Source organism: Arachis stenosperma, chromosome 9 (genome assembly GCF_014773155.1).
Source record: "Arachis stenosperma cultivar V10309 chromosome 9, arast.V10309.gnm1.PFL2, whole genome shotgun sequence".
In the NCBI taxonomy this organism is placed as follows: domain Eukaryota; kingdom Viridiplantae; phylum Streptophyta; class Magnoliopsida; order Fabales; family Fabaceae; genus Arachis; species Arachis stenosperma.
The window spans coordinates 107124817-107146177 of record NC_080385.1 but is presented as its reverse complement, the minus strand read 5'-3'; the positions used below and the strand labels follow the sequence as shown (position 1 = coordinate 107146177).

The 21361-nt window shown below is 40.0% G+C and overlaps 1 protein-coding gene and 2 non-coding genes across 3 annotated transcripts; 1 reads left to right on the top strand and 2 right to left on the bottom strand.

Annotated features, from left to right (window-relative positions):
* Nucleotides 1-1599: 1599 nt before the first annotated feature.
* On the bottom strand, nucleotides 1600-1706 carry LOC130952579 (small nucleolar RNA R71). Its single transcript, XR_009074758.1, has one exon. It is a non-coding gene; the product is annotated as a small nucleolar RNA R71 (small nucleolar RNA).
* A 9945-nt stretch (nucleotides 1707-11651) lies between these two features.
* LOC130949798 (uncharacterized) lies at nucleotides 11652-12959 on the bottom strand. The gene is made up of 3 exons (XM_057878427.1): nucleotides 12482-12959; nucleotides 12111-12400; nucleotides 11652-12032 (listed from the first exon to the last, which is right to left on the bottom strand). Exons 1-3 carry the CDS (start codon nucleotides 12957-12959, stop codon nucleotides 11652-11654), a joined length of 1149 nt encoding a protein of 382 aa, XP_057734410.1.
* A 7346-nt stretch (nucleotides 12960-20305) lies between these two features.
* LOC130952738 (small nucleolar RNA R71) lies at nucleotides 20306-20409 on the top strand. Its single transcript, XR_009074915.1, has one exon. It is a non-coding gene; the product is annotated as a small nucleolar RNA R71 (small nucleolar RNA).
* Nucleotides 20410-21361: the final 952 nt, after the last annotated feature.

Sequence of the window (21361 nt, the reverse complement as noted above, 5' to 3'; positions counted from 1 at the left end):
TCATCTTGACATTCATAGTGTTCTTGCATGCATCATGAGTTTTGATTCATAATTTTCATTTTGTGAGTCATTTTTGTTGTTTTTCTCTCTCATCATTAAAAATTCAAAAATAAAAAATATCTTTTCCTTATTTCTCTCCTAATTTTCGAAAATTTGAGTTGACTTAGTCAAAAAATTTTAAAATTAGTTATTTCTCATAAGTCAAGTTAAATTTTCAATTTTAAAAATCCTATCTTTTCAAATTTTTTTTTTCAAAAATCAAATCTTTTTCATTTTTATCTTATTAATTTCGAAAATTTTAAAATTATTTTCAAAATTTTTTTCTTAATTTTATTTCAAATTTTCGAAATTACACTAACAATTAATGTGATTGATTAAAAAATTTGAAGTTTGTTACTTTCTTGTTAAGAAAGGTTCAATCTTTAAATTCTAGAATCATATCTTTTAGTTTCTTGTTAGTTAAGTAGTTAATTTTAATTTTAAAAATTAAATCTTTTTCAATCATATCTTTTTATCATATCTTCTTATCTTATCTTTTTATCATATCTTTTTCAAAATTTTATCTTTTTCAAAAATTTGATTTTAAAATATCTTATCTAACTTCTTATCTTCTTATCTTTTCAAATTTGATTTTAATATCTTTTTCAACTAACTATTTGACTTTTTGTTTGTTTATTATCTTTTTCAAAACCACCTAACTACTTTTTCCTCTTTAATTTTCGAAAATATCTCATCTCTTTTTCAAAAATTCTTTTTAATTAATTAATTGTTTTAAATTTTAATTTTAATTCTATCTTATCTTTTATTTTCGAAAATCATTTAACTTCTTTTCAAATATATTTTCGAAATTTCTTCCCTCTCCCCTTCTTCTATTTATTTATTTATTTACTAACACTTCTCTTCACCTCTCTTCATCTCAAATCACTGCCCCTACCTTTACCCTTTATTCAGACTATTCATTCTTCTTCACTCCTATTCCCTTTCTTCTTCTACTAACATAAAGGAATCTCTATACTGTGACATAGAGGATTCCTCTTCTTTTCTTGTTCTCTTCTCTTTCATATGAACAGGAATAAGGAAAAAGGCATCTTTGTTGAAGTTGATCCAGAACCTGAAAGGACTCTGAAAAGAAAACTAAGAGAAGCTAAATTACAACAATCCAGAGACAACCTTTCTGAAATTTTCGAACAAGAGAAGGAGATGGCAGCCGAACCCAACAACAATAATACAAGGAGAATGCTAGGTGATTTCACTAAACCAATGTCCAAATTTGATGGAAGAAGCATCTCCATTCCGACCATTGGAGCAAACAATTTTGAGCTGAAACCTCAATTAGTTGCTCTAATGCAACAGAACTACAAGTTTCATGGACTTCCATCTGAAGATCCTTACCAGTTTTTAACTGAGTTCTTACAGATTTGTGAGACTGTAAAGACGAACGGAGTAGATCCTAAAGTCTACAGGCTCATACTTTTCCCTTTTGCTGTAAGAGACAGAGCTAGAACATGGTTGGACTCACAACCTAAAGATAGCCTGGACTCTTTGGATAAGCTGGTCACGACCTTCTTGGATAAATTATTTCCTCCTCAAAAGCTGAGCAATCTTAGAGTGGATATTCAGACCTTCAAACAAAAAGATGGTGAATCCCTCTATGAAGCTTGGGAAAGATACAAGCAGATGACCAAAAAGTGTCCTTCTGATATGTTTTTAGAATGGACCATATTAGATATATTCTATTATGGTCTATCTGAGTTTTCCAAAATGTCATTGGACCATTCTGCAAGTGAATCCATTCACCTAAAGAAAACACCTGTAGAATCTCAAGAACTTATTGACATAGTTGCAAATAACCAATTCAAGTACACTTCTGAGAGGAATTCTGTAAATAATGGGACGCCTCAGAGGAAGGGAGTTCTTGAAATTGATGCTCTGAATGCCATATTGGCTCAGAACAAAGTGTTGACTCAGCAAGTCAACATGATTTTTCAAAGTCTGAATGGATGGCAAAATGCATCCAACAGTACTAAAGAGGCAGCTTCTGAAGAAGCTTATGATCCTGAGAACCCTGCAATAGCAGAGGTAAATTACATGGGTGAACCTTATAGAAACACCTATAATTCATCATGGAGAAATCATCCAAATTTCTCATGGAAGGATCAACAAAAGCCTCAACAAGGCTTTAATAATGGTGGAAGAAACAGGCTCAGCAATAACAAGCCTTTTCCATCATCTTCTCAGCAACAGACAGAGAATTCTGAGCAGAGCCCCTCTAATTTAGTGAATTTAGTCTCTGATCTGTCTAAGGCCACTTTAAGTTTCATGAGTGAAACAAGGTCCTCCATCAGAAATTTGGAGGCACAAGTGGGCCAGCTGAGTAAAAAAGTCACTGAAACTCCTCCCAGTACTCTCCCAAGCAATACAGAAGAAAATCCAAGAGGAGAGTGCAAGACCATTGATGTAATCAATATAGCCAAATGCACAAGGGAGGAGAAGGACGAAAATTCTAGTGAGGAAGACCTCCTGGGACGTCTCTCAAGCAAGAAGGAGTTCCCCATTAAGGACCTAAAGGAATCTGAGGGTCATATAGAGACCATAAAGATTCTACTAAATCTCCTTCTGCCATTCATGAGCTCTGAAGATTATTCTTCCTCTGAAGAAGATGAAGATGTAACTGGAGAGCAAGTTGCTCAATATCTAGGAGCTATTATGAAGCTGAATGCCAAGTTATTTGGTAATGAGACTTGGGAAGGTGAACCTCCCTTGCTCATTAGTGAACTTGATACATGGGTTCAGCAAACTCTACCTCAAAAGAAATAAGATCCTGGTAAATTCTTAATACCCTGTACCATAGGCACCATGACCTTTAACAAGGCTCTTTGTGACCTGCGGTCAGGCATAAATCTTATGCCACTCTTTGTAATGGAGAAACTGGGGATCCTTGAGGTGCAGCCTGCCTTATTCTCATTACAATTGGCAGAAAAGTCAGTAAGACAAGCTTATGGATTAGTAGAGGACGTGTTAGTAAAGGTTGAAGGCCTTTACATCCCTACTGATTTCATAATCTTAGACACTAGGAAGGAAGAGGATGAATGCATCATCCTTGGAAGACCTTTCCTTGCCACAACAAGTGCTGTGATTGATGTTAACAGAGGAGAATTAGTCCTTCAATTGAATGGGGACTACCTTGTGTTTAAGGCACACGGCTATCCTTCTGTAACAAGGGAGAGTAAGCATACAGAGCTTCTCTCAATACAGAGTCAAACAGAGCCCCCACAATCAAACTCTAAGTTTGGTGTTGGGAGGCCACAACCAAACTCTAAGTTTGGTGTTGAACCCCCATATCCAAACTCTAAGTTTGGTGTTGGGAGTCCACAACATTGACTTGATCACCTTTATGGCTCTATGAGAGCCCACTGTCAAGCTATTGACATTAAAGAAGCGCTTGTTGGGAGGCAACCCAATCTTTATTTATCTAATTTTATTTTTATTTTATTATTATTTTGTGTTTTAGTAGGTTCATGATCATGTGGAGTCACGAAAATATTATTAAAATTAAAAATAGAATCATAAACAGCAGAAGAAAAATCACACCCTGGAGGAAGGACTTACCGGCGTTTAAACGCCAGTAAGGTGCATCTGGCTAGCGTTCAACGCCAGAACAGAGCATAGAGCTGGCCCTGAACACCAGAAACAAGCATGGAACTGGCGTTCAATGCCAGAAACATGCTGCACATGGGCGTTGAACGCCCAGAACATGCATCACTTCGGCGTTTAAATGCCAGAATTGCATGCAAAGGCATTTTACATGCCTAATTGGTGCAGGGATGTAAATCCTTGACATCTCAGGATCTGTGGACCTCACAGGATCCCCACCTACCATATTCTCCCTTCTTCTTAACATTCATCCTCTCTTACCAATCACCTCAATCTCTCTTCCCCATCACCTCTTCACCACTCACATCCATCCATTTCTTCCCCACCCAATCCCACCCATATGGCCAAAACATACACATCTCTCCCTCTCCCCCATATCTTTTTCCCCTTCCATTCTTTCTTCTTTGCTCGAGGGTGAGCAACATTCTAAGTTTGGTGTGGTAAAAGCATAGCTTTTTTGCTTTTCTTGCTTTTCCATAACAATTGATGGCACCTAAGGCCAGAGAAACCTCAAAAAAAAAAAAAGAGAGAAAAGAAAGAGAAGACAAAAGCTTCCACCTCTGAGTCATGGAAGATGGAGATATTCATCTCAAGGGTCCATAACTCAGTAGAAGAGCATTTGACTGCACATCAAGAGAACATGAGAAATTCCCTCATCAAGAAATCCCTGAGATACCTCAGGGGATACATGTTCCTCCACATAATTATTGGAAGCAACTAAGGGTAGGAACACCAAAATCACTAGGGATCATGCAACAGAAGCAAGGAAGAGACATAAAGGAGCTAAAAAAGCACCATTGGACCTTCAAAAGGCGCCACCCTCACTAAGGTGGACTCATTCCTCAACTTCCTTGTTCTTATCTCTCTGTTTTTCGGTTTTTTATGTTATATGTTTATCTATGTTTTGTATCTCTACTTCATGATCATTAGTGTTTAGTAACTATGTCTTAAAGTTATAAATAAATTCCATGAATCCTTCACCTCTCTTAAAAGAAAAATGTTTCTAATTCAAAAGAACAAGAAGTATATGAATTTCGAATTTATCCTTGAATTTAATTTAATTGATGTGGTGACAATAATTTTTGTTTTCTGAATGAATGCTTGAACAGTGCATATTTTTTATCTTGTTAAAATTGTTTCCTCTTGAAAAAATGATGAACTAAGAGAAATGTTATTGATGATCTGAAAAATCATAAAATTGATTCTTGAAGCAAGAAAAAGCAGTGAAAAAGCAAAAGCTTGCGAAAAAAAAACTTTGGCGAAAAAATAGAAAGAAAAAGAAAAAGCAAGCAGAAAAAGCCAGTAGCCCTTAAAACCAAAAGGCAAGGGTAAAAAGGATCCAAGGCTTTGAGCATCAATGGATAGGAGGGCCCAAGGAAATAAAATCCAGGCCAAAGCGGCTAAATCAAGCTGTCCCTAACCATGTGCTTGTGGCATGCAGGTCCAAGTGAAAAGCTTGAGACTGAGTGGTTAAAGTCGTGATCCAAAGCAAAAAGAGTGTGCTTAAGAGCTCTGGACACCTCTAACTGGGGACTCTAGCAAAGCTGAGTCACAATCTGAAAAGGTTCACCCAGTTATGTGTCTGTGGCATTTATGTATCCGGTGGTAATACTGGAAAACAAAATGCTTAGGGCCACGGCCAAGACTCATAAAAGTAGCTGTGTTCAAGAATTAAACAAACTTAACTAGGAGAATCAATAACACTACCTGAAATTCTAAGTTCCTAGAGAAGCCAATCATTCTAAACTTCAAAGGAAAAAGTGAGATGCCAAAACTGTTCAGAAGCAAAAAGCTACAAGTCCCGCTCATCTAATTAGAATTAATATTCATTGATATTTTGAGATTTATAGTATATTCTCTTCTTTTTATCCTAATTGATTTTCAGTTGCTTGGGGACAAGCAACAATTTAAGTTTGGTGTTGTGATGAGCGGATAATTTATATGCTTTTTGGCATTGTTTTTAGGTAGTTTTTAGTATGATCTAGTTACTTTTAGGGATGTTTTCATTAGTTTTTATGCTAAATTCACATTTCTAGACTTTACTATGAGTTTGTGTGTTTTTCTGTGATTTCAGGTATTTTCTGGCTGAAATTGAGGGACCTGAGCGAAACTCTGATAAAGAGGCTGACAAAGGACTGCTGATGCTGTTGGAATCTGACCTCCCTGCACTCGAAATGGAATTTCTGGAGCTACAGAACTCCAAATGGCGCGCTCTTAATGGAGTTGGAAAGTAGACATCCAGAGCTTTCCATCAATATATAATAGTCTATACCTTATTCGTGATTAGACGATGTAAACTGGCGCTCAACGCCAGTTCCATGTTGCTGTCTAGAGTCAAACGCCAGAAACACATCACAAACCGGAGTTGAACGCCCAAAACACGTTACAACTTGGCGTTCAACTCCAAAAGAAGCCTCAGCTCGTGGATAGATCAAGCTCAGCCCAAACATACACCAAGTGGGCCCCGGAAGTGAATTTATGCATCAATTACTTACCTTTGTAAACCCTAGTAGCTAGTTTAGTATAAATAGAACTTTTTACTAGTTTATTAAGGGTCTTTGATCATTCGGTCTTGAGACCACGTTTGGAGGCTGGCCATTCGGCCATGCCTGAACCTTTCACTTATATATTTTCAACGGTGGAGTTTCTACACACCATAGATTAAGGGTGTGGAGCTCTGCTGTATCTCAAGTTTCAATGTAATTACTACTATTTTCTATTCAATTCGATTTATTCCTGTTCTAAGATATTCATTGCACTTCAACTTGATGAATGTGATGATCCATGACACTCATCATCATTCTCACCTATGAACGCGCGTGACTGACAACCACTTCCGTTCTACCTTAGACCGGGCGCATATCTCTTGGATTCCTTAATCAGAATCTTCGGGGTATAAGCTAGAATTGATGGCGGCATTCATGGAAATCCGGAAAGTCTAACCTTGTCTGTGGTATTCCGAGTAGGATTCCGGGATTGAATGACTGTGACGAGCTTCAAACTCCTGAAGGTTGGGCGTTAGTGACAGACGCAAAAGAATCACGGGATTCTATTCCAACCTGATTGAGAACCGACAGATGATTAGCCGTGCTGTGACAGAGCATTTGGACCATTCTCACTGAGAGGATGAGATGTAGCCATTGATAACGGTGATGCCCTACATACAGCTTGCCATGAAAAGGAGTAAGAAGGATTGGATGAAAGCAGTAGGAAAGCAGAGATTCAACAGGGACAAGCATCTCCATACGCTTATCTGAAATTCCCACCATTAATTTACATAAGTATTTCTATCCTATTTTATTTATCTTTTAATTATCTAATCCAATCATATTTGAATCAGCCTGACTGAGATCTACAAGATGACTATAGATTGCTTTATACCAACAATCTCCGTGGGATCGACCCTTACTCACGTAAGGTATTACTTGGATGACCCAGTGCACTTGCTGGTTAGTTGTGCGGAGTTGTGATTAAGTGTGATTCATGTTTGAGAGCGCTACCAAGTCTTTGGATTTCAGGTGAAGAAGACATCAAAAATGGGAAAGAAAACAACAAAACAAGTGGGGCGTGTGAACCAGGCGTGCCACTTGGAACAAACGCCACAAAAATGTATTGGCGTGGCATGCCAGAAGCTAGGCGTGGCACGCTAGTACAACATTCCAAAGAGAAAAAATGAAGACCATCAAAGGGGCGTGGCACGCCAATTCATTACTAGAAGAACCATCACTATGGTGTGCCACTTTGTGTCGAAGGCGTGGCACGCCAGCCCCAGAGTTCACTTGGGCGTGCCACTTGAGAACCAAGGCGTGGCACGCCATGCCCATAAGACCCACAATTGAATGGGCATGTCACTTGAGCAACAAGGCGTGGCACGCCAGTGAACAAGGAGACAATGCAAAAACTGGGCGTGCCACTTGGTATTGAAGGCATGGCACACCAGCTCAATCATCCCACTTTGATGTGCCACTTGAACATCCAGGCATGGCACGCCAACCTCTGGGACCATGGCAAATGAAGGGAGTGACATGCCAGTCTCATGGCGTGGCACGCTGGTAGTGTTTTCCAGAGGAGGAATTAAAGGGCCAGTGAACTCAGGCGTGCCACTTGAGAGATGAGGCGTGGCACGCCAGCAAGAAGATGAAGCAAATGAAGGGCGTGTCATGCCAGTCTCATGGCGTGGCACGTTGGTAGTATTTTCCAGAGAGGAAGAAGAGGAGCCACTTGGATGACGAGGCGTGGCACACCAGCAAGAGGGTGAAGCTTTAAGAAAGTCATGGCACACCAAACCCTGGGCGTGCCACGCTGGTACAAATTTCCAAAAGCATGGAGATAAGGAAGATGACCTTGGGCATGCCACTTGGTGTCGAAGGCGTGGCACGCCAGGTTACTTGGCCATTTAAAATGTCCTGGGCATGCCACTTTGGCTTGAAGGCATGGCACGCCAGGGCTTAAACAGAGGACGGCGTACCACTTGAATGGAGAGGCGTGGCACGCCAAATTAGAAACAGAAGGAGCGTGACACACCAGAGAAGCACCAGTCACACGCCAGCTGAAAGATCATGTTTGTTGAGTTTCTTTTCCCTCCAAATTGTAATTTTCTTTTCACTTTTGTAATTTTCCTTTATTTTCTAGATCTAGGAGTAGTATAAATACCCTTGGAAGTATTGGAAAATGGGGTAAGAAGTCATAGAGTTTAGTTTTGAGATTTCACTTTTTTTACTTTTCACACTTCATCTATTCCATCTTTGGTACTTTCTCTCTGAGCTATGAGTAGCTAAATTCCCTCTCATTGAGAGAGGGAGCTCTATTGTACTTGATGGATTAATGATAGTGAATTTCTTTTTCTCTTCATCTTCTCTTTGATTTGCTAGAAGGAATTTTGATTTTCATGCTTAGTGTTCAATTAACTTGGAAAAGAGATTGAATGCAAAATGGGTTTCATGGGAACCTTGGAAAAGGAAACATGAAACCATGCTAGAAATCCCTTCTCACACTTGAGTAGAATCTGTGTTTTGGTGTTTGGATATGGTGACATACAATCCTCCCTCTACTTGGACCTATGATGATGTGTGGTATAATCAGGGACCAAGCATATCTCTCTTCATGAGCAATTAGACCAAGGAATTGGCTATTGATCAAGATATGAGAGATTGAGTCACCAAGAGATTGGGGCTCAATCAATCATGATTGCCAAGAGGTCAATGAGTTGCATGATTGAAGAGGATATGAGCTGGATTTAATCCAAAGAGACAATATCTCCTGATCTCAATGAATTTCCCCATTCTTATCTCTCTCATTCTTTTATAGCTTTACTTACATTCTGCAAAATCCCATTCCCCTTTACATTCCTGTTATTTCCATTTCTGCATTTTATTGCTTTTTTTTATTCCTTTGCCATTTATGTTTCTGCCATTTATAATTCTGTACTTACAACTTATTCGGTTGAACTTGACTAATTCACCAATTGATTAAAATTGCTCAAATCTACCAATCTCTGTGGATACGATCCCACTCCAATATGGGTTAATGCTTGACGATAATTTTGGTGTGCTTGCCAAGAGCGGATTCATCAATATTATTGGGAAAGGGTAGTGAATTCCACCCATCAGTTCACTAATGAGCCTATATATATGTTGGGCTTGCGCCTAACTTGGATCCGATCCAACCCGTTAGCGTTTTTAGCCCGTTTGGCCCAACTTTGGGCCAAACCTTTAAAATTAGCGCCTAGTTTTTGACTTCTAATATTTTTCTAAGGTTTTTGACTGTTTTCACTTTTTCTCGCATAGTACCGAGCAGACTTGAACCGGTTTGACCGATTCAACTGCCGGTTCGTAGTTTTTCCCGATTTTTCACAAAAAATACATTTTTTGACTCAGGCTCTAACACATGAGCCACATCTGACGTGTACTTACGAAGTTGTGACACGTGGAATACGTCATGCAAGTTAGACAGGTGAGGCGGCAAAGCTACTTGATACGCCACCGGCCCGAACCGTGTTAGAATCTCAAACGGTCTAATAAACCTTGGGTTCAACTTCTTGGTTTTAATCGCTCTTCCAATCCCAGTTGTTGGCATAACCCTCAGAAATACATGCTTTTCTACTTCAAATTCCAACGGTTTCCGTCTCTGATCTACGTAACGTTTCTGTCGACTCTGAGCAGTTAGAATCCTCTCCTGAATTTTCTTAATCTTCTCAGTAGTATTTGCTATCAAATCAGGACCCAAAACGCTTACTTCACCCGATTTATACCAACAAAGTGGAGATTGGCACTTCCATCCATACAAGGCCTCATACAGAGCCATCCCAATGCTCGCATGAAAGCTATTGTTGTATGCGAACTCCATCAATGGCATGTAACGGTCCTAACTCCCAGGTTGATCCAATACACACGCCTTTATCATATCTTCCAACGTCTGAATAGTCCTTTCTGACTGTCTATCCGTTTGTAGATGATATATGGTACTGAGACATAGCTTCATACCGAAAGCTTTTTGGAAAGCTCCCCAAAACCTTGATATGAATCGGGGATCACGGTCTGACGCTATGCTCGATGGCACACCGTGCAACCTCACAATGTCCTTTATGTATAATCTTACTAACTCCTCCATAGAATAGTTCACTCGAATATGTAGAAAATGAGCGGATTTGGTTAAGCGATCCACGATCACCCAAACCGCATCAAATTCTGACCTAGTACTCGGTAAACCAGTCAAAAAATCTATTGCAATTCCTTCCCACTTCCACTGAGGAATTTCAAGTTGCTGTAGCATCCCCGACGATTTTTGATGCTCTATCTTTACCTTCTGACACGTTAGGCACTTGGTCACAACTGTAGCTACATCACCTTTCGTCCCGGGCCACCAGAACATTTTCTTTAAATTATAGTACATCTTAGTGCTTCCTAGGTGAATGGAAAAACCATTGTTATGAGCTTTAGACAACAAGTCTTGCCTCAAACTCCCGACATCCGGTATACAAATTCTCCCTTTATACCTCCACAATCCTTCACCATCCTTAGTGAATTCTCCACGCCTCTTATCACCAACTGGTTGAAACAATTGCTGAAACTTTTGCTCATCTTGCTGAGCCATATGAATCTCTGTTTTAAACGTACTTAAAATCTGGAACTGATTCAAACAAGCTCTTCCGGCAACTTCACCAATATCTAGCTTAAGATCCACTAGCTCCTATTCCTTGATTCTCATCCAAGCTATCGTTAAGGACTTTTGACTCAACGCGTCTGCTACCACATTTGCCTTTCCAGGGTGATAACTTAGTTCAAAATCATAGTCCTTTAGCAACTCCATCCACCTTCTTTGACGCATATTAAGCTCCTTCTAATCAAAGATGTATTTGAGACTCTTATGATCAGAAAAGACACTAAAACTTACTCCGTACAAGTGGTGTCTCCAAATCTTCAATGCAAACACAATCGCCACCAATTCCAAATCATTTGTTGGGTAATTTACCTCATGAGGTCTTAGCTGGCGCGATGCGTAAGCCACCACATTCTGGTGTTGCATCAACACGCAACCTAAACCTTTTAGTGACACATCACAATACACTTCAAATGGTTCGTGCGGTTCCGGTAAAATCAAAAGAGGCACTGAAGTTAACTTCTGCTTCAAAGTTTGAAAACTTTTTTCACACTCTGACGTCCACACAAACGACACATCCTTCCTTGTCAAATTAGTCATCCGTAGTGCAATCCGAAAAAATCCTTCAATAAATCTCCGATAATATCCGGCTAAGCCTAAGAAGCTTCTAACTTCCGTCACCGTCGTTGGTCTTTTCCATTCCATCACCGCTTCTATCTTAGAAGGATCCACCGATATTCCTCTTTTGCTTACTATATGACCTAAGAACTTTACTTCCTCCTTCCAGAACTCACACTTGGGTAACTTAGCATACAGTTTTTGCTCCTTTAAGATTTGCAACATAATCCTCAAGTGTTCCTCATGCTCATTCACCGTCTTAGAATAAACTAAGATGTCGTCTATGAAAACACGTCAGCTCCTTGCAGTTGATTCATTAAATCATCTATCCTTGGCAGCGGGTACTTGTTCTTCACAATCACTTTGTTCAACTGTCGGTAATCCACACAAAGTGGCATTCCTCCATCCTTCTTTTCCACCAATAAAACTGGTGCTTCCCACGGTGATACACTCGGTCGAATGAATCTCTTGTTTAGAAGCTCTTCCAACTGAGTCTTTAATTCAGCCAGCTCTATTGGGGCCATTCTATATGGTACAATCAACACTGGTCTGGCTCCCGGCACTAATTCAATCGCAAATTCGATCTCCCTTTGAGGTGGGAACTCGGGAATATCCTCCGAGAACACTTTCGAAAAGTCTCTAACTATCGGAATTTGATCTAACTTCTAATTATCACCTAACGCATTAGCAGCCAATAGGATATAACCCTGACACTCTTCCCCACTACAGTGCACCATTACAGAGTTCAGGTAATAACCCTCAGCTACCACTGCTCTATTTTCTCCTTCCAGCATAAACTGAATTGACCGCTCGAAGCAATCCAACAAAACCCGATTCTTCGACAACCAATGAAACCCCAAAATCATGTCAAATCCAACCATTAGTAAACAAATCAAATCATGTACAAAGTCTCTATCCTCAAGTTTGAATCCTACTTGCCTACAACCTGACCTAGTCACCACCGTCTGATGCGGAGTATGTACATGCAATTCAAATGCTAACTCTGACACTTTCAGGCCTAGTTCCTCAACTTTAGCAAATGAAATAAACGAATGCAAAGCTCCAGTATCATACTATGCAATCAAGACTTTATCACCAATTAAATAGTTACCTCTCATAAGAGGATTCGCCTTAGTGGCATCTTTGGCGTTCACAGCAAATACTCGCCCTTGGTGCTGACTCTGACTCGCATTCGAGTTCTTCCCACGAGTGCAATATCTCGTAATGTGATCCAGAAATCCATAGTTAAAGCAACCACCTAAACCAATCTTGCAAGAGTCATATGGATGAAAACATCCACAATGCACACAAGTCAAATCCAGAGAATTCTTACTCTGATTTCCTCTTCCTTTGGCATACTGAAACTTATTCTGAGTGTTCTTTCTGAAGCCTCCTTGACCTTGAGGCACATATCCTCCTCTCTTGAAACTCTGACCCCTCGGATGAAAATACATGCCAAGTCTCTTACTAGTGTTCCCTTCATGAGTGTCCTTGGACACAGCTACTGTCCTTGTATACTCCTCAACCACCCTCACCTCATTTACCAAATCGGAGAAGGTATGAATCTTCATAAGGGCCACAGCAGTCATTATGCTATCCTTCAAGCCCCTTTGGTATTTATCCACTTCCAGCTTTTATAGGTTTTTGGGGCACTCTGACACACCCTAGAGAACCTACAAAGCTCCTCAAATTTGCTAGTATAATTTTCCACAGACAAGGAACCTTACTTCAGCTGCATAAGTTCCATCTCCTTCGCTTTCCTTGCAGACGCAGGAAAGTACTTCTTCTAGAAGGCCGTCTGGAATATATCCCAAGGAACATCGGCATTTTGAAGCTGTAACAAGCAGCATTCTGCTTGCCACCAGTACTGGGCCTCTCCCACAAGTTGATAAGTAGCAAATTCTACATATTGGTTATTCAGAATATGCTGTGCTTCTAGCACACGCTCCACGGCGTGAAACCAGTTGTCTGCTTCTGTAGGGTAGGATGAACCTCAGAAACTTGACAGATGAACCTTGAGAAAAGTCGCCAAGGTTATCGAAGTACCTCCCATTTTATCGCCATTCCCCTCAGCATTATTATTCGCATTTCTTTCGTCATTCCCATTTCCGTTTCCAGCTGGTTGGCCTAACCTCTGCACATCTTGCAGAGTCGCAGTAGAATTAGCCTCCATGGTGTTTGCAAGATTCTCCATTACCACCATGAATTCGGCATGGTTATCGGCCGGCTGCTCATTCCTACTCTCTCGTAAATGTGCTTGACCTCATCTGCGAGTGGCCATTAGGTTTCCTGTCTACACGAAACCTTCGATATCAAGGTGATCAGTTTCAATATCAAAAGCCTAGTGCTTCAATTATCCCAAACAGGCACTTACAAACAAGCATGCTATGCAATAACATGTAGATAACCTAATAGCATCAAAGGAAAGACACACAGAGTATGCAATAAAACACAATCGGTCCATCCCTCAGGCTCACGAGGATGAACCGCTCTGATACCACTAAATGTAACACCCTAATTAGCCTAAGCTTAACCTCGCATCGTAAAGCAAAGGTTAATCAAAGGTTATGACAGTTCTAAAGCTTATACATATAATATATAGAAGAATTAAAATAACCTAGAAGCCCGATGAAGGATATAGCTCAAAACAGGATTTAAAAAGCGCAAAACATACTAACGAAGCTACTAACTTAAAGCACAAGATATAGATATAGTATAACAAAAGATACTAGTATAATATCATAAGAATATAGCCACGACTCGCAGAGTTTAAGCCGACTATATTTTAAAACAGCTTATACAGATTTTAAAACAGCTTATATAGATTTTTCTCTCTCAATACAAGCCTCTAGGCAAAAGCAAAAATAAAAAAGTGAGAGATATATAAACAAAATAAATAAAAAAGACTCCAAAAAGTATCATGATCCTCCGCTTCTGTCACCATCCAAAATAACTCACCAAGGTAGGGTGCGACCTGCATCTGAAAAATAACAACTGAATATGGTATGAGAACCGGAGGTTCTCAGTATGGTAATAGTGCCCAGTGATGTAAGATATAAGACCCCGGGACGCCAAAGGTAATCCTAGACTTCATATCCATCACAAGATTTATCTTAAAGTATACTAAAACAGTAAAGCATAACTTAAACCATAATACAATAAAAGGGTAATCTATCTTAGGGGATTTTCTATTCTAACAAATCTCTGCTATCCCACAGTCTTCACCAACCTATCCTCCATGCGATCCTATCGCCACCGCCTTCCAAACCTCCTCAATCCCAGTAGAAAGCACAATTAAATACAATGCAAGTAAAACACAAGAATAAGCAAGTAAGCCAAGTAGTTCAAGTAGGCAATTAGGCATGTTATACAAGTAGGCAAGCAATTAAAAGTTGGCAAAGCAAACAAACAGATAGAAGATGCACATGATGAATGCCTATCCTATTAGTTGTGATATCACATTGTCGGTTCAACTGCCAACCTGACACACCTCCATGGAGATGTCGCTCTTCGGAATCATCATTGGAAACCCCTGAGATATGGTGCTCAGATCATCCTTGGTGCACGAAATTGTGATCAATACTTTGAAATACACAAATAATCCCTAGTAAAGGCTCCAAAGACTTGGCGCTCAATACCATGGCATAAACACAACTTCGCACAACTAACCAGCAAGTGCACTGGGTCGTCCAAGTAATACCTTACGTGAGTAAGGGTCGATCCCACGGAGATTGTTGCTATGAAGCAAGCTATGGTCACCTTGTAAATCTCAGTCAGGCAAACTCAAATGGGTATAGTGATAAACGAATAAAGCATAAAGATAAAGATAGAGATACTTATGTATATCATTGGTGAGAGCTTCAGATAAGCGTATGAAGATGCCTTCCCTTCCGTCTCTCTGCTTTCCTACAGTCTTCATCCAATCCTTCTTACTCCTTTCCATGGCAAGCTTGTGTAGGGTTTCACCGTTGTCAGTGGCTACCTCCCATCCTCTCATTGAAAGCGATTGCATATGCCCTGTCACGGTCATAGCGGAATTCATCTGTCGGTTCTCAATCAGGCCGGAATAGAATCCAGTGATTCTTTTGCGTCTGTCACTAACTCCCCGCCCTCAGGAGTTTGAAGCACGTCACAGTCATTCAATCATTGAATCCTACTCAGAATACCACAGACAAGGTTAGACCTTCCGGATTCTCTTGAATGCCGCCATCAGTTCTCGCCTATACCACGAAGATTCCGGTTAAAGAATCCAAGAGATATTCACTAGAGCCTCGTATGCTTGTAGAACAAGAGTGGTTGTCAGTCACTTTGTTCATAGGTGAGAATGATGATGAGTGTCAATCATCACCTTCATCAAGTTGAAGAACAAGTGATATCTTGGACAAAGAACAAGCGGAATTGAATAGAAGAACAATAGTAATTGCATTAATACTCGAGGTACAGCAGAGCTCCACACCTTAATCTATGGTGTGTAGAAACTCCACCGTTGAAAATACATAAGAACAAAGTCTAGGCATGGCCGAATGGCCAGCCTCCCAAAAGAGGGTTCAATCATAAAAACATGATCAAAAGATGAAAATACAATAGTAAAAGGTCCTATATATAGAAAATTAGTAGCCTAGGGTGTACAGAGATGAGTAAATGACATAGAAATCCACTTCCGGGCCCACTTGGTGTGTGCTTGGGCTGAGCAATGAAGCATTTTCGTGTAGAGACTCTTCTTGGAGTTAAACGCCAGCTTTTATGCCAGTTGGGCGTTTAACTCCCATTTAGGTGCCAGTTCCGGCGTTTAACGCTGGAATTTTTTGAGGTGACTTTGAACGCCGGTTTGGGCCATCAAATCTTGGACAAAGTATGGACTATCATATATTGCTGGAAAGCCCAGGATGTCTAATTTCCAACGCCGTTGAGAGCGCGCCAATTGGGCTTCTGTAGCTCCAGAAAATCTACTTCGAGTGCAGGGAGGTCAGAATCCAATAGCATCTGCAGTCCTTTTGAGTCTCTGAATCAAATTTTTGCTCAGATCCCTCAATTTCAGCCAGAAAATACCTGAAATCACAGAAAAACACACAAACTCATAGTAAAGTCCAGAAAAGTGAATTTTAGCTAAAAACTAATAAAAATATAATAAAAACTAACTAAAAGATACTAAAAACATACTAAAAACAATGCCAAAAAGCGTACAAATTATCCGCTCATCACAACACCAAACTTAAATTGTTGCTTGTCCTCAAGCAACTGAAAATCAAATAAGATAAAAAGAAAAGAATATACTATAAACTCCAAATTATCAATGAAACTTAGCTCCAAATTAGATGAGCGGGACTAGTAGCTTTTTGCCTCCGAACAGTTTTGGCATCTCACTTTATCCTTTGAAATTCAGAATGATTGGCTTCTTTAGGAACTCAGAATCCAGATAGTGTTATTGATTCTCCTAGTTAAGTATGATGATTGTTGAACACAGCTACTTATTGAGTCTTGGCCGTGGCCCAAAGCACTCTGTCTTCCAGTATTACCACCGGATACATACATGCCACAGACACATAATTGGGTGAACCTTTTCAGATTGTGACTCAGCTTTGCTAGAGTCCCCAATTAGAGGTGTCCAGGGTTCTTAAGCACACTCTTTTTGCCTTGGATCACAACTTTATTTCTTTCTTTTTCTTTTCTTTTTCTTTCTCCCCTTTTTTTTTCTTTTTCGTTTTTCTCTTTCTCTTTTCTTTTTTTTTTTTTTGTATTCACTGCTTTTTCTTGCTTCAAGAATCATTTTTATGATTTTTCAGATCCTCAGTAACATGTCTCCTTTTTCATCATTCTTTCAAGAGCCAACAATTTTAACATTCATGAACCACAAATTCAAAAGACATATGCACTGTTCAAGCATACATTTAGAAAACAAAAAGTATTGTCACCACATCAAACTAATTAAGCTAGCTTTAAAGATGAATTCGAAATCCTGTACTTCTTGTTCTTTTGTAATAAAAACAGTTTTCATTTAAGAAAGGTGATGGATTCATATTCATAGCTTTAAGGCATAGACACTAAGACACTAATGATCATAAGACACAAACATGGATAAACATAAAGCATAATTTTCGAAAAAACAGAAAAATAAAGAACAAGGAGATTAAAGAACGGGTCCACCTTAGTGATGGCGGCTTGTTCTTCCTCTTGAAGGTCTTATGGAGTTCTTGAGCTCCTCAATGTCTCTTCCTTGTCTTTGTTGCTCCTCTCTCATGATTCTTTGATCTTCTCTAATGATGATGGAGTGTTCTTGATGCTCCACCTTTAGTTGTCCCATGTTGGAACTTAATTCTCCTAGGGAGGTGTTCAGTTGCTCCCAATAGTCTTGTGGAGGAAAGTGCATCCCTTGAGGTATCTCAGGGATCTCTTGATGAGAGGGGTCTCTTGTTTGCTCCATCCTTTTCTTAGTGATGGGCTTGAGGTCATGCCTTCTCAGTTGAACCGGCTTTGGATGCCATAAATGGTTATGGAAAAACAAAAAGCAATGCTTTTACCACACCAAACTTAAAAGGTTTGCTCGTCCTCGAACAAAAGAAGAAAGAGGAGAGTAGAAGAAGAAGAAATGAGGAAGAAGAAAATGGCTTTGTGTTCGGCCAAAAAGGGGGGAAGAAGTGGTGTTTAGGTTGTGAGGGGGGTTTTATGAAGGATGGATGTGAGTGGTGAAGAGAAAGATGGGGTTTGAATGGTGAAGAGGTGTTGAGGTGATTGGTGAATGGGGGAAGAAGAGAGAGAGTGGTGGTGGGGTTGGTGGGGATCCTGTGGGGTCCACAGATCATGTGGTGTCAAGGAAAAGTCATTCCTGCACCAAATGGCAATTAAAATCACGTTTTGAGCCATTTCTGGCGTTAAACGCCGGGCTGGTGCCCATTCCTGGCGTTTAACGCCAGGTTCTTGCCCTTTTCTGGCGTTTAACGCCAGTCTGGTGCCCCTTTCTGGCGTTAAACGCCCAGAATGGTGCCAGACTGGGCGTTAAACGCCCAACTGCTAGCCTCACTGGCGTTTAAACGCCAGTGAGTTCTTCCTCCAGGGTGTGCCATTTTTCTTCCTGTTTTTCATTCTGTTTTTACTTTTTCAATGGATTTTGTGACTTCTTATGATCATCAACCTACAAAAAACATAAAATAACAAAAGAAAATATATAAAATATAATCATTGGGTTGCCTCCCAACAAGCGCTTCTTTAATGTCAGTAGCTTGACAGAGGGCTCTCATGGAGCCTCACAGATACTCAGAGCAATGTTGGAACCTCCCAACACCAAACTTAGAGTTTGAATGTGGGGGTTCAACACCAAACTTAGAGTTTGGTTGTGGCCTCCCAACACCAAACTTAGAGTTTGACTGTGGGGGCTCTGTTTGACTCTGATTTGAGAGAAGCTCTTCATGCTTTCTCTCCATGTTGACAGAGGGATATCCTTGAGCCTTAAACACAAAGGATTTTTTCATTCACTTGAATGATCAATTCACCCCTAGCAACATCAATCACAGCTTTTGCTGTGGCTAGGAAGGGTCTGCCAAGGATGATAGATTCATCCATGCACTTCCCAGTCACTAGAACTATGAAATCAGTAGGGATGTAATGGTCTTCAACTTTCACCAAAACATCTTCTACAAGTCCATGAGCTTGTTTTCTTGAGTTGTCTGCCATCTCTAGTGAGATTCTTGCAGCTTGTACCTCAAAGATCCCTAGTTTCTCTATTACAGAGAGAGGCATGAGGTTTACACTTGACCCTAAGTCACACAGAGCCTTCTTGAAGGTCATGGTGCCTATGGTACAAGGTATTGAAAACTTCCCAGGATCTTGTCTCTTTTGAGGTAATTTCTGCCTAGACAAGTCATCTAGTTCTTTGGTGAGCAAAGGAGGTTCATCCTCCCAAGTCTCATTTCCAAATAACTTGTCATTTAGCTTCATGATTGCTCCAAGGTATTTAGCAACTTGCTCTTCAGTGACATACTCATCCTCTTCAGAGGAGGAATATTCATCAGAGCTCATGAAAGGCAGAAGTAAGTCCAATGGAATCTCTATGGTCTCATTTTGAGCCTCAGATTCCCATGGTTCCTTATTGGGGAACTCATTGGAGGCTAGTGCACGCCCATTGAGGTCTTCCTCAGTGGCGTTCACTTCCTCCCCTTCCTCTCCAAATTCGGCCATGTTGATGGCCTTGCACTCTCCTTTTGGATTTTCTTCTGTATTGCTTGGAAGAGTACTTGGAGGGAGTTCAGTAATTTTCTTGCTCAGCTGTCCCACTTGTGCCTCCAAATTCCTAATGGAGGACCTTGTTTCAGTCATGAAACTTTGAGTGGTTTTGATTAGATCAGAGACCATGGTTGCTAAGTCAGAGGGGTTCTGCTTAGAGTTCTCTGTCTGTTGCTGAGAAGATGATGGAAAAGGCTTGCCATTGCTAAACCTGTTTCTTCCACCATTATTGTTATTGAAACCTTGTTGAGGTCTCTCTTGATTCTTCCATGAGAAATTTGGGTGATTTCTCCATGAAGAATTATAGGTGTTTCCATAGGGTTCTCCTAGGTAATTCACCTCTTCCATTGAAGGGTTCTCAGGATCATAAGCTTCTTCCTCAGATGAAGCATCCTTAGTACTGCTTGGTGCATTTTGCATTCCAGACAGACTTTGAGAAATCAAATTGACTTGTTGAGTCAATATCTTGTTCTGAGCCAAAATGGCGTTCAGAGTATCAATCTCAAGAACTCCTTTCTTCTGATTAGTTCCATTGTTCACAGGATTCCTTTCAGAAGTGTACATGAATTGGTTATTTGCAACCATTTCAATTAGCTCTTGAGCCTCTGTAGGCGTCTTCTTCAGATGAAGAGATCCTCCAGCAGAGCTATCCAAAGATATCTTGGATAGTTCAGAGAGACCATCATAGAAAATACCTATAATGCTCCATTCAGAAAGCATGTCAGATGGGCATTTTCTGATTAATTGTTTGTATTTTTCCCAAGCTTCATAGAGGGATTCTTCATCCTTCTGTTTGAAGGTTTGGACTTCCACTCTAAGCTTACTCCATCTTTGAGGTGGAAAGAACTTTGCCAGGAAGGCATTGACTAGCTTTTCCCAAGAGTCCAGGCTTTCTTTAGGTTGAGAGTCCAACCATATTCTAGCTCTGTCTCTTACAGCAAAAGGGAATAGCATAAGTCTATAGACTTTAGGGTCTACCCCATTAGTCTTGACTGTGTCACAGATTTGCAAGAATTCAGCTAAGAACTGATGAGGATCTTCCAATGGAAGTCCATGGAACTTGCAATTCTGTTGCATTAGAGAAACTAATTGAGGCTTAAGCTCAAAGTTGTTTGCTCCAATGGCAGGGATAGAGATGCTTCTTCCATAGAAATCGGGAGTAGGTGCAATAAAGTCACCCAGCACCTTCCTTGCATTGTTGGCATTGTTGTTGTTTTCGGCTGCCATGGCTTCTTCTTCCTTGAAGATTTCTGTTAGGTTCTTAACTATGAACGTGTGCCTGACAACCACCTCCGTTCATAGAGATTTGTGCTTTAGCTTCTCTTAGCTTTCGCTTCAAGGTCCTTTCAGGTTCAGGGTCAGCTTCAACAGGAATGCCTTTGTCTCTGCTCCTGCTCATATGAAAGAGAAGAGAACAAGAAAATGTGGAATCCTCTATGTTACAGTATAGAGATTCCTTGAGGTGTCAGAGGAAAAAATAGAAGACAGAGGTAGAAAATTCGAACTTATCAAAGAAGATGGAGTTCGAATTTTGCATTAAGGAATAGTGTTAGTCCATAAATAGAAGGATGTGAGAAGAAGGGAAGTAATTTTCGAAAATTTAAGTAAAAGATTTTGAAAACATTTTGAAAAACACTTAATTGATTTTCGAAAATAAGAGTGGAAAAGAAATCAAGTGATTTTTGAAAAAGATTTTGAAATTAGAAATTAAAAAGATTTGATTGAAAACTTATTTTGAAAAAGATGTGATTAAAAAGATATGATTTGAAAACAA